The sequence below is a fragment of the Limanda limanda genome, chromosome 13 (genome assembly GCF_963576545.1).
Source record: "Limanda limanda chromosome 13, fLimLim1.1, whole genome shotgun sequence".
NCBI lineage: Eukaryota > Metazoa > Chordata > Actinopteri > Pleuronectiformes > Pleuronectidae > Limanda > Limanda limanda.
The window spans coordinates 26,112,544-26,126,504 of NC_083648.1; the positions used below are offsets into that span (position 1 = coordinate 26,112,544).

The following is a 13,961-nucleotide window of genomic DNA, read 5'->3' on the forward strand; positions in this document are numbered from 1 at the left end:
ATGCACTCGTGCACACAGACAGACAGACACACACACACAGACACACACACACACCAACTGTTTCAGTCTTAAGGCTCAATTTAAAGTCTACTGGAATAAAAAAAAAGTAATGCAAATGATTCGACATAATGTAAACTCCCCCTACAATTAATAAGCATTGCTACAGATATGAGTGGTTATGGCATTAATAGATGAATAAGTTGTATTATTACCATTAATGCCATCATCTTCTAATCTGATATTTTAGCACACTGCACAAAGGTCTACAGATAACAATCTATAGAAATAAATAAATTAAAAAATATATCACTCATATATTAATAAATAACAAAATTTCAATTGAAATTAAATTATAATTGATAAAAAAAATAAAAGGAAAACAAAAACATTCCCTTATCCATGGCCTGTAACTGAACGGCACTGTTCTCTGAACCATGAAGGCTGTCATCCTGTCCACTGTAAATAAAGTTTAAATAAACTGTTCCACATTTCAACATCGGCTCTGCCAGGCAGTGTGTTTCCCTGTGCTTTCATACCCATTTTATAATACCATTGTCCATAAAGTTTTGAATAAACCATTCGGCACATCCTCAAGGTTCCACAGGTGGTCACCTCACTACAACTGCCTATGCTTAGAAAACTACATACATCCTAATGTCATGTGTCCATGTTGTTGGGAGGGGTTCAGATGAACCACTCCTTCTTGCTCTCATCGATGGTTTCAGTAAAGGCCGGGTCATTGACGATGATCGCAGCATCAGCACAGTCTGCTGACTCTGCTCCCTTGGCCTCATTAGTGTGGTAGGAGCCTTTATGGCGGAACAGATGACGGATCATGAACACCATGATGCAAAGGACAATGAAGATCACCATGGAGATGATGCCTGGAAACAAAGAAATCAAGCAATTTATAATGACAGATCTGGAAGATAAATCTTACAATCTGATTTTCTTAAATCTGTGCTCTCAAGAGACAAATGGATTTAAGAGTGGTGCATATCCTGACTTTTAGTCCGAAATACCCTGAGGGTCAATGCTAAAGAAACACCACCCCCTTAATGCAACTTAAAAGAGTTTATACAGGACTAAAACTTGTCACTAGCTGAGTAGTTCTGACCTTAGAGATTGCCTGTTAACATTTTCATAACACAAGCACAATTAGGCACACTTGTATTTTTATTCTGTCTGTTAGGGCTCTTTACAATTGATTAGCATAATGAGTTGTGTCCAATCACAGATCGCAGTATATGTTCCAAAGGAAATTTAGTAAAGGACCTTACAAAGTCCAATAATATCCACCCTATCTGATATCCCCCAAATCGATGTGTATAATATATAAAATAACAAACAGCTTCAATAGACCAGCCAGAGGAACCATCTGGTTCTTGGTCACCTGTTATCAAGAACCTCCTCTATTTGGGTACATTTTGTTCCAGACTTCTTCCTTTATGAATTATGGAGGCCACTGTGGTTCTTAGAAATCTTCAATCCAGCATATATGCAGCTCCTTCAATCTCATGGCTTTGTCGGCTGTGAGACCTTATATAGACAGTATGTGACTTTCCAAATAATGTCCAATCAAAAGAATAGGACATGATTAACAAATGAACGGACAAATTAACTCAAACCAAAGTGTAATAACCTCTCACGGATGATGAAGGGAAATAGGATGATCCTGAGCAAAATTTCAATTAACAAAGTAACAAAGTAGCAAAGTGTATTTTAGTACTCACAATGTATATTTTTAGTTTATTCTTTAAAATAAATGGTAAATGGTTTGTATTTTTAAAGCGCTTTTGCAATCTTTTTCCACTCACAGCTCTTAACAGTACAGTTTGCCATTCACTTATTCACACACACTTTCATACAATGCATCTATTTGCAGCACTTTATTGCTCTATGAAGGGCAATTCAGGGTTCTGCATCTTGCTCATGGACAAATTGGCATGCAGATGGGTTGAAAATTGCCTTACGATAACAGTGGCTACTAGTCATCATCTTCTGCAGGAGACAAAATTGTGTAGGATTTACCTCCAATTATGACAAAGTTGCGATCCACTCCATCACCACTGGCTTTGTCCTCATTGAAAGGGGAAACAGCTCCAGCTGTGGAAAAACAATTATTATGTACAAACTATCTTTTTCATTGGACTTAAAATTTGGAATTTCCAAATTTTGCTTGAAAATCTGTCTGTGTCTCAACCTGCTTCTATGTGCCAGGGGTCACTGGCTGAGGCCATGGGGTAGATGGTCAAGGGTGAGGCTCCACAATTGGATGGGACCAAAATCCCATGGGTCGTGACAGGTGCTGCCAGGCCCAAGCGTAGCGCAGCTTTCAGAGGTGCCACACTGTTAAACTGAACTCTTGACAGACAGCCCACAAAGCCTGGCGTGTTGTAGCGCTCGATTAGGATGGGGTCAATCTGTCCAGTTTCTACAAGAAAGACAGCAGATCACACAATGAGTGAAGTCTCAGAAAGTTTTCAGGAGCAGATGGAGAATGTTTCCAATCCTTACAATAAATAAAACTATTCCAGATTGTTTGCATTATTAGAATTATGTATTTAGTGTTATTGCATGCAAAACATTTAAAATGAAATAAAGCTTGTCTATAGGAGGGAACATATTGATTTCTATAAGAGGATAAGGTACCCAAAGCACACTAACTACAGAATCATGATTAACATGGGATTCACTCAGAATCACTTTGAATGACACTTCTGGATTAGACCTTGTACTGTCTGTCATTGTGTGTGGACATGCTGACCCATCAGACTTTATTCTTTATGGCATTGGTTTCCAAAATAGGGTGATGTCGAGATGATTTCCAGAAATAAAAATGGATTTAACAATGATCAGTACAATTTTTTATAATTGATAAATAGTCTGTATTAACACAGCGCTTGTCTAGATTTCACGACCACTCAAAGCCCTTTACAGTTCAGTTTTTGGCCATTCACCCATTCAATGCAGTGCAACTATGGACCGTACTTTTTCCTATGAGAATGGCGTGCAGAATGAGCTTGACTGGGATTGACCCTCTGGTTAGAGGATGACTCTACCCCCTGAGCAACAGTCGCCTGTTAAATTGTAGTTCAAACAAAACCATGCAAATATAAAATATGTCATCAATGTCATTCCCACGTGACCCCTGAGGTGATTCTTCGAATCGTTTACACACTTACCAAAGACCTTTCCGAGAAAGATACTTTTTATCAAGTTGAACTGGGTGTCTGAGGCCTCAGGCAGAGTGTATGTGTAAACTGGGTAGTGGTCCAGCTGGGGAATATGGAAAGAGGAATGGACCAGTGACACCAAGAACCACTCATCACATAATTTACTAACATCTTGGGAAATACACTTATTACCGTTTTAGAGACTGACATGAGAAATACTGTAACCTTCATGTAAACATGAAGAACTGTTGCACATGATGCTGATCATGGAGATGGCTAAGCTAACACTGGTAGCTTACACGCCTTGATCCAGTTATGTACTGGACATACAAACATAAGACTGATATTCATAAATTAACCAATACACTGTTCAAATCTGCACCATACATGATACAATGGCAGGAAGTACTAACCTGGACTCGTATTTCTCTTAAGTTCCTGGTTATGTTGACAGAGTGTGGCTGTCCATTGGCCATGTTACGATGGTCAACGTCAATGGTGTGAGGTTCTGTTAGCCCCCCAAGACTGTAGCGGATCTGGAGAGTGCCTGGAAATAATGTTTTAATAGAGTAAGTGTAACAGCAGTTCAATATATCTCTTTATAGTCTTTAAAAAAGAAATGAATTAAAAGTATGTTGATAAACCCACCATTGTGCCTTAGCACCACAGCCAGATAGTCTTGAGTCCTGGAACTGATGTAGACCAGGATGCTGGGAGTGCTGGAGGTACTGAAGCTGAACACCAGCTCCTCCTGTGTCAGGTTGGCCTCACTAGGGACACTAACACCAGATAGGGTTTTCCCTTCTCTCAATGCAAATTGTCCCACCTCTGGCAAGAAGTCATAACGCACCAAAGTCCCTGTTTCAAAGTAGCCACCAATATCTAAAGTACAGGCATGCATGCATGCAGACACACACACACACACACACACACACACACAGAAGCAGCAAGGTTAATTCTTAATAAACACTGGATTGCATTACAATTGATTACAACAACGGTTGCATCTAATCTAATCATTGAAGTCCTCTAATCTGATCCAAAGTAATCTAATTCAGTGTTTGAGGCTGTACCGTCTGTGCAGAAGGGTCCATCGTAAGCAGTGAGTGAGCAGTCACAGGAGTAACTGTTGTACTGCTCCAAACACTTCCCTCCGTTCCTGCAGTGCATCCCATAGCTGTTGCAGTGGCCCTGGCAGCCTTGACTCACTCCTGGAGTCACTTTTGCTCTCCCTTCCAGGTCAATAGTCACGCCATTTATCTTAAGAGCCCGCATGCAGCCCAAGAAACCCCTCTGACCACTTGAGGCACCTGAGAAATAAGATATAAAACACATTAGTTCAGTTAGAGCGATGAAGTATAGCTATCCACTCATGCTTCACATTCAAAGACTTAACCCCTTGTTTAAATCATGTTCATGTAGGTGAACTTGGACATTTGTTCCGGTGACTGTTGATGCACTTTTGCCAACACTGTTTACTTTTAATGCAGATAGAGCTTTATTTACAATGTCATTATTAAGAACTGCAGAGTCTACATAAGCTGAATGGAATTGTTGACTCATGGGGTATAATCTAGATGTCATATGGATTTACAGGTTTTGCACAGTAAGAACAACGACAGCTAAGGGAGCTTAATGGAGTGCAGAGCTCTACATATCTACTAAATTATATATGTAACACAAAATACAATGGATGAAGCGTTTTCCAACTTGGTGGTCTGAGCACTCCATTATCCAGCACTGCTGATGACCCCCGCTGATGCTGGTCAAGCTCTGCCTGCTCTGTCCCTCCACCCTATTTATGTGTGTTTTTGTGTGTCTCTTACCAACATATAGTTCGCTGTAGAACTCCAGCTTTTTGTGTCCCTGTGAGGGGGTAGGTCTGACCTCTCTGTACTGTCCATTAAGTTGCAGTGCTGCCTCCTTGATATTCTTCTCAGCCTCAACACGATGCCATTGATCATCGTTGAGAGGAACAGGTGAGCGCACACTGAGCTCCACCCGCTCACTGCCCAAGTCAAAAGAGAAGAAGACCACCGAGGCTCCTGACAACACCAGAGTGAAAAGAGACAATAGCAATATTTAAGCTTTACTGTGTTGTCTTGTTTTTTAGTACTTCCCTATCATATCTCATTAATCATCTTGTTTTTATAAAGTATATTGTTGCTAAAAAACTAAATTGAAAAAACACATTTCTTTTACTTACATCTCTACTTTCCTCAGTTAGCATCAATCCCTTCAACAGCCTTTAAACTGTATATGAAAAATCCTGACCAGATAAAACACAATTCTGAGGGAGCTAACTTGGTTATGGTTTTAATCACACAGTGAAGTGATGATATCTTTTTCATCTCTGTTCCTGCTTAAGGAAAAATATGTACTTTTCACTGATGTGCATCAAATCACACTACTGCAATAACTGCAGCGAGCACATTGATCTGACTGAGTTTTTTTACTTAAAAAAGCTTATAAAATCTTGTGCAGTGTCTACTTAGACACACCTTTTAGTTCAATGTGCAAGAAGTTGGTGGTTCCAAGGTTCTCTAGAAAGACTCCATGAGTGGAGGAAGTCTTAAAGTAGAAGGAAATATCAGTGCTGGTTTCCCCTCTGAAGGACGGGAAATGAAGAAAGGAGGCAGGGCTGGTGAAGGATGCAGCATTCCAGTAGTTTCCTTCACAAAAAAACAGCAGGACACAATATTGCTCGAATACTGATCAAATAAAATAGCTCATGGTCTCTGTGTGTACATTTCCTTCTATAGCAATGGGGACAATTTTTTTATTTTTAAGGACATTTTAGATGGGCCTCACATAGCTACAGACTGCATCAATCAGCCAATAATGGTCCAAATAATTATAAATCACTACTATAGTGTGCGTGTATGTGTGTGTGTGTGTAGTTGACACTTACGGTCCCCATGGCATTTGAGTGGCCCGATTGTCAGTTTGGCCTCAGATCCAGCTCTGCTCCTATCACCAACCACAACCTGACTGACTGGCAAATGATCTTTATACACCAACAGGCCTGCATCCTCCCTCCTGCATATATTCACAGTGCAAAGGTACATCCATTTTTACATTTCCAGTGTTTGGGACAATATGTATATAAAATTAAAATAAAACAAATAAGTAACAACAAGTCCAATCTGACCAAGACAAAGTGCAAAACATGTGATTCAGGTTTAATGGACAGACATAATTTAGATATTTTCCCTAGCTTTTACTTCCAAATAACCCCTTGCACACCATGAAATATAGTGAACTAAAAAACAATCAACATAGACAAAAAGGGGGACAGAGTCCATAATAACGCACTAATAAGATGATTGTTGCTGGCTCTTAGCAACTGTACAGCTACTTTAATGAAGGTACAGTATCATACAAACTCTATGACCTTCACTAAGTCAGCTGAGCTGCAGAGCACTGTTCCACTTACCAGGAGCGCAGGTCAGCGTCACAGTTGCAATAGTATTTGGGGTCAGTACAATTGTGTTCGATACCACAGGAACACTTCTGTATCCCTGGTCCAGAACCCCCCCAGTAGGAATGCCTCTCATTGGCTCTTCCTACCCACCAGGTGAACGGGGTGCCATCTGTGGGTCAAACAAGTAACACAGTGTCCCTTTACTTTAGCTTTAACTGTACTGATTTTTCAAACTATACGTTTAATTTGAAAATATCCTGCTCCTATGAAAGGCTTTTAACCTGTTATCCTGTATTATTAATATTACACTGATACATAGAGAAAACAGATGAAGCTGTGACTTCTCTGCTGTTGATAAATCATCTTACCTGGAGTGTTGAGCAGACGGGACATCCGGCAGGCGTACGCTACATACTGTTCACAGTACTTTGCATTGCCAGTGACTGACAACACCTGGATACACACAACAGCAGACAAAGAATCTTTACATGTGTTCTTTAAATAAATATTAAATTGCGCTGTGGTGATAACATTTCTAGTTTAGTTTTATTGTTTCCTAGCCCAATAAAATGTACGATATATATATATATGCTTTCACTAAGAAAAATTATCAGGAAACACTGTACATTTTCATCATAATTCAGACGATACCCAGTCATACTAAATATTTTTTTAACTACTATAGGGGTCATGGGAGTTTACTCATCCAATCTTCATGCTACGTGCTTACAGGCTTACAACTGTGTCAGTGGGGGGGTCTTGGTGGGCACAGTGGGAGTATGATAGCTAAGATGAACCATTAACTCAGCAACCACAGTGAGAGTTGTGTTGATATTCTTGGGAGGGAGTCAAACATGGGTTACCATTGTCTTAAATGATATGTGTGATATTCAAGGATGGCAGATTCGACTCACTGCTTTTTGCAGACAAACAGATTCTGTTGGCGTCAGTCCATCTCCCCCAGCAGTGTGAAGTTTGAGTATTAAGTAGGGTTTGCAATCGCAGTGTAATGATGCAATACGATACATGATATGGCCCACGATTACGGTAATATCTGTGATTATGTAAAGCAGCTGGAATGAGAGTCAGCCGAAATGGGTTTCCTCCTTTACGATGGATGAGCTTATCCTTACAAACAGACACACATTTCAAGAGAGCATCTAAGCAGGATGCATCTTGGGTGGGTTCTATTGGAAGTTTCCTGTCATTCAACTGGGAGAAGAAAATATAATTCTCGTCTGGAGTGGTAGAAAATAGATGAATAAGTGGATGGATGGATGACTGACTTGTATTTACATATTCTCTTGTGTGGTTGTAACCTATTACTTTAAGTAACGGGGGCGTGGACGTTTTGTGTTGTATACTGTGAGCAGCCATAAAATAGCTGGAATCAATGCTCTGTATCCTTTGTGCTTAATGCTGAGGTAACCCTCCATGGTAACCATCTGTGTTACAAACTGCAACTGCTCAACCACAGCAATCCAAAGTATCTGTGTTATAGGCGTCTTAACTTATTTTTAAGTTAAGATGCCAACAACTGTTGAGCTTTACTGATTTTTTTATTGCATGAAATTGTGTTTTATCCTACTGCCCCTGAACAACCCTGACAAGGGAACCAGAGCGAGGCTGAGAGGGACCGATGGCGGGCATGTAGATGCAGCAGGGAACCAGAGAGAGACTGAGAGGGGAACAACGGCGGGCGGGCATTCAGCCATGTGAGAACCATGGCAGAACCCACAGACCAGAGGACAAGTTGCCACAAACTGCTTTAACACAGCAGTCTATGTCTGATTGCTGTGAATATACCAGTCTTGGCCGTGGTCATTACCGCCGAAGAAATCCGCGAGTAATTTTCATTTCCTAATGCAATGGACATCATAGGGTTGGCTGCAGGGCCAGGCAAGGGGGGGGGGACTGGGTTGGTACATCCACAGGATATTGGCAGTTGACATTTGTCTCCCCAGACAGTTTGGTACATCAGGGAAGTTGGGGATGACCCAGGAGTGGCTTGTGTGGAGAAGGGATGGGGCGCCTTGGACAACACAGCTGACAATTCCCTTGATAGTGGACTGGGGCACTCAGTAATTTATTTTGACAGATAATTTAGTTGCAATCATCATGTTTTCATAGATTGTTAATAAGTTACTCCACAAATGATTCTTTTAGTGATGTTCTTTAACTCTGCTAACCTCTTTGAGAAAGAACGTGTGTTGCCTTTCATTTCTAGGGCTCTTCATTCCCCCAGGTTGCATTGTCGATTTTTAAATATTTTTTTAATATCCTCAATATCTATATTTTGTGAGGATTTTAAAAAGCAATCTATAGATTATTATGCATATTAATGGTCTGTACCACCACAGGCACATATGCAGTAGTTGAACAAGGTCAAAGTAAGTGTGTGGTCATTGTGTACCTGTTCATCGGTCACATTGTAAGTGATTTGCAACACTGCTTTCCCTTCCTGGTCTGGATTGGTGACTGAAGTCTGAGGAGACAGATTGTTCTTTACTGTGGTCCAGACCTTTTCCTCTAAAAAAAACAAAAAACATGCCATCAATGCCTCCACACCTTCTTCAGGAAAGATCAACTTGCACTATGCAGTATATTTGCTGATGTGCAGCTGTTGAAGATAAGTGTTGAAAGATGAACTCATGTTTGTGTCACAAGCAGAAACAAGAAATACTCCAGGAAATAGACCCTTTTACTGTCATATCCAAAGTTGGCGATACTTGAACATCTCACCTGTCATGTCACAGCTGACTTTGAAGGGGGCAATAGAGCCACTGCTGTCTGGGTCGATCCAGTAGCTCCCTGAGCTCTTCCCCAGGTGCCTATACTCTTCGCAGGACTGCTGATACATCGCTATGGAGCAGACACAGCACAGAACTTTAGATGGTATGCATACAATATACAGTGTGTGTGTGTGTTTATGTGTATGAGAGAGAGCACCTACAGGTATGGCAGGTAGCTCCAGTGTAGCCAGTGCCACTACAATTGCAGCTGAATGTGTCCCACGTCTGAGAACAGCGACCGCCATGCTCACAGTGGCTGGGAACACACCTGTTATGACACAGATAAATAGGGGAAGGGTAAAAATCATTACAACTTTTGACTGAGAATACACCACCAGATCCCCTCTAGAGACCATCACATACTGATTGTGCTACAAGTTAGAGGAATCTTATGCTAAACAACACCTACACATGATTTATACCTATATAATATTATATTCAAAATTTTATTTGAACAATTAACATACAGATTGAATGAGATTTATCACAGTTTGAGAAACACAGCTTTAAGTGGACAGCTTTAAGTACAGATATTCACAACCTGGCATTAAAATGCATCTCCTGTGACCACTTGTGACCAAAACTCACTTTCTCACTCTGTGTGCTGAGATGTAGAGAGACAAATAACAAATGTCATTTGTCTTCGCAAAGACCAAATTATGTTCTCTTTACCCAGTCTGAGTTCAAAGATGTGTTCAATGTCACGAGTGAGTGAGAGAAATAGGGAGAGAGATAGAGGTCAGGTCAAGGGCCAAGTGGCTCTCATGCAGCTCTGCTGGGAAGAAAGATTTTTCCCATTTGTAAAAAGTCAATCATTTAAGGTTGGTTGGTTTGTGTTGATATTGTGGCAGTGGTCACAAAATATCAACGTACTGTCACTGAGAAGCATACAAATTGGTTTGATTCATTGTGAAACTGTGGCAGGTTAGAGAATGTGAGCTGAGTAGGCGGTCCTTAATATGAGGGCCAGGATGCATTTGCGTTCACACAGCATAAATAATGTTGCCACATGGGCCACCTCCAATGGGGTTTTAGTGATCGGATCTCTGGACGCATTGAGGACACATTTGGTTACGTTCACACCTGAGCTTAACGCTGGCACTTGTGATCAGATCTCTCAGGTTTGATGTTAATACCAGGTCTGAATAGGTACAATAAGGAGCTACATTCTAAAGATGTACATGTACATGTAATAACAGGTAGCAGAGAGTGAGAAATTGTCGAGGGTTAGGGGCAGAGGATGTTGCACTTGTTAAACCCTATCAGGCTAATTTTGATTTGTGAATATGGACTCAACAAATAAATGTGTGTGTATATATATATATATATATATATATTTCTAACATTTGAATTTAGAAACTGGACAGTACAACAGTAAAAAAATAAAAACAGAACTTTTTCTTTTGATTGATCTTTCGTGACTAAAAATCTGTAGGATTGTGATCTCAGATCGTTGATGCTTCTATTGGTGTATTTGACTTTCTGATCAAACCAGAGCACACATTGAAGCTATACAATATTATCATACTAAATGACAAATATTAGGTTGATGATGTCATCAGCCTACCTCTGTTGTAGTACTGTACTGTTTGTACTGGACCACAACTATTTGAAGCCTTCAGGATTAAAAATATTTTTTTTTGATCTGTTCAGCCACACTTTTATATTTTATATCAAAACTTAATTCATGTAAAACGAGTCAGTAACCCTCAACTGTTTTAATCAATGTGGTTACAAACACACATATGGTGTGTGTGGGTGAAGCCGTTTTGTCCTTTTACATATTGAGCCAGGGGAACCAATTTGTGTAGCAGCCCATTGGGAAAAAGGTTCCAGTTCTCCCAGCAGCAAGTTTGTCATTGACAACAGGAACCAGTTTCCAACCTACCTTTGCTAATGGAATAGCAGAACTACCCACTTAGTAACTTCCTTGTGCTTCCTCTTATTTTATATCAACCAGTTTATTATTATACAGCTGTTTACCTGTCAATGATGGCACACATATCCAGGCTAACATTTTCAAAAGTTCCCATGTGGCCCTGCTCCATAGCCCTGAGGTCAGCTAGATGGTCATCTATGTGGATCATCTGCATACAGCCCTGGAAGGAGCGCTGTGCTGATCTGGTGTTAGTGTGCATGAAGTAGCCTGGACACAAACAGAGGAAGTGAAAAGTCATTGGTGAAACCAGTGGAATTGTTGAAAAAATCTGTCTGTCTTAGTCACCACACACGACAAAAATGTCTAAATACTGTTTAAAGCTTTCTCCACAGACACATCAGAAATACAGGTGGGGAAATGACCAATCCTTTATTTACATTTTTCTCATTTTCAAACAGTGGAAACTAAATAATATGAAAGACCAGGAATAGAACATGGGCACCTGCTTCGTAATTTCCAAATGACTTTAGTTTCTGTCCATCCAGATTAAAATGCAACCCCAGAGTTTTCAAACTAAAATGGGACCAGCAGCATTTACAAATGTCTGAGGGGCTGGTTAACTATGTAGTACTGTGGAGGCCAGACAAAGGCGATTTTTTTTCAAAACTAAAATGTGTTTGTGTGGATGTAGCCACAGGCCTCCGTGTAATTCCCAGATAGAGTTATTGTTCTTCTTACACTTCCTATTTTACACTCCCATCAATCCTGCTTATACATTGTGTTTGTATAATTTTCACGTGACTTGTCTCTCTCTACCCTCTCTTTTCCAGCTACCGCTTTTCTCCCCCCCACTACCGGTCGAGGCAGATGGTCACCACAGCCGGTTGATGAAGGCAACCCACATTGAGTCTGATTCTAGAGATTTCTTACCGTTAAAAAATATTTTCTCTCCACAGTCAGCATTGCTGCTAGTTGTGGGAATTGTTGGGTTTCTCTATAACCATTGTATGGTCTCGACATTACTGTGTAAAGTGCCTTGAGATAACGCCTGTTATGATTTCGGTGCAATACAAATTAAATTGAATTGAAATGAAAAGTGGCACTGTGTAGTGGTAACACACTTAATTTAAACAACTCTCATTTGGCTAAAATAAACTTAAGTAACTGTGTGGTTCACTCCTTGACAATACTGCACTGCCAGAAAACCAGAACATTTTAATCTATGATTAGTCACCTCCAAAGTAGTAGGTTCCTGCAGTCTGGATTTGTATGGGGATGGCTGTTCTGACTGTAGATGCTTCATCTCCATCCACGGTCAGCATTGCATAGTTCTCCAGGGCATTCAGATGGACACTGTGCCACTGGCCATCATTCAGACCTGAGCCTGAAAACAAAAACACACTTCAGTCAAATTGAAGCAGGCAACAAGGTGACAACGGATTCAACTAACTGAAGGTTCCTAAACTTCCAATCTGATGACCAATGAGCTGAGCTCACCTGATGAGATGTCAATGCGTGTGTTCTTCCTCTGTGTCACATTCATGTAGACAGAGACCTTGCCCTCCGTCAGCCCCACCTCCACCCAGCCGTCAGCGAGTGTCGTAAACATTAGCAGCCCATTGGGGTTCCATGTCCTGAAAGACAGACTTACTGACAGAGTGTCACTGTCACTCTGACCTGGCAGCCGCAGGAATGAGGATGAGTTGAAGAAGACAGGGAAGGAATTGGACTCGGTGCAGGAAAAAGTCAGGTTACGCTAAAGTGAGAGAGAAGGAGAGAGGAATTGTGGAATTGTAGTCGTAGATTGACTTAATTTTGGACTGCTCAGTTTTCAATTTCGATTTATTCTTAAAATACAGGAATGCTGGAAATTCGTTCAGCAAAATAGTAGTGACCTCACCAAACATAGATAACATTAATATGGATGATAAGAACTGTAAGAGCAGGGAAGGACATTAGACATTCTTGTACAATGTCTAGAACAGCAGACACAGACGACTGCAGTAGTTGCTGAGTCAGTGCTGGACCCACAACACCTGCCCAGCAGTATCTCTAAGGTTCCCAATGTTTGAACTTATCTGACCTTCCTTCCTTTCCAGCCATATTCCCCTCCCCTTTAACATTTCTCCTGGACTCCTGCTCTGCTTTTGAAGAAGTGTGTTTCTCTCTTACTGCCTTTTTCTTACTGCCTTTTTCTTACCCTTACATGTTTTTAAACAAGAATGAGGTTGAACATTCTATTTCATCGCCCTGGTCTCCAAGCACTGGCTTTGCGTTCCAGCCTGTTTGTAACAGAGCTATTACATGTGTTGTGAAATATTCTCCTTTAAGAAAAAGGTACCATCAAGATCAGGACTTTCCCTGAACAGATAATTGTTAGTGCAATAAAATATGAGATTCTCAAAAATTTAATCTCAAAGCGTGCAATGTTGGTAAAAGTGTCATTCTACTCACACCCACACATGCAGGCAAACACAAACACTGAGTCATAGGGAGTTGTCTTACGAAGCTGGACGTGTCCACCTTCTTCCTGCGAACAAGGTTTGTGATGTTGTCTCCATTGTAGGTGATTCCCTCCATGCAGCCCACAAAGTTATGTCTGCCTCCTGAGCTTGGCTTTGCTGACACAGCCACCCCTCCAAAGCTGATCTGAGGGCACAGCGATGTGGACAACATGGACTAAGTGATAA

The 13,961-nt window shown here is 40.8% G+C and overlaps 1 protein-coding gene across 1 annotated transcript in view; it reads right to left on the reverse strand.

Annotated features, from left to right (window-relative positions):
• Nucleotides 1–522: 522 nt before the first annotated feature.
• Nucleotides 523–13,961, reverse strand: part of cntnap2b (contactin associated protein 2b) — a 34,314-nt gene continuing 20,875 nt past the window's right edge. The window contains exons 7-25 of the mRNA XM_061083695.1: nt 13,777–13,920; nt 12,769–13,027; nt 12,506–12,655; nt 11,376–11,538; nt 9,554–9,660; nt 9,343–9,462; nt 9,014–9,129; nt 6,969–7,053; nt 6,613–6,769; nt 6,088–6,215; nt 5,678–5,848; nt 5,003–5,221; nt 4,250–4,486; nt 3,825–4,058; nt 3,590–3,723; nt 3,186–3,279; nt 2,204–2,434; nt 2,032–2,106; nt 523–884 (exon numbers count right to left, since the gene is read on the reverse strand). Of these exons, the coding sequence (XP_060939678.1) occupies nt 685–884; nt 2,032–2,106; nt 2,204–2,434; nt 3,186–3,279; nt 3,590–3,723; nt 3,825–4,058; nt 4,250–4,486; nt 5,003–5,221; nt 5,678–5,848; nt 6,088–6,215; nt 6,613–6,769; nt 6,969–7,053; nt 9,014–9,129; nt 9,343–9,462; nt 9,554–9,660; nt 11,376–11,538; nt 12,506–12,655; nt 12,769–13,027; nt 13,777–13,920 (3,024 nt within the window). The 3' untranslated portion in view covers nt 523–684. The remainder of the gene's footprint in view (nt 885–2,031; nt 2,107–2,203; nt 2,435–3,185; nt 3,280–3,589; nt 3,724–3,824; nt 4,059–4,249; nt 4,487–5,002; nt 5,222–5,677; nt 5,849–6,087; nt 6,216–6,612; nt 6,770–6,968; nt 7,054–9,013; nt 9,130–9,342; nt 9,463–9,553; nt 9,661–11,375; nt 11,539–12,505; nt 12,656–12,768; nt 13,028–13,776; nt 13,921–13,961) is intronic.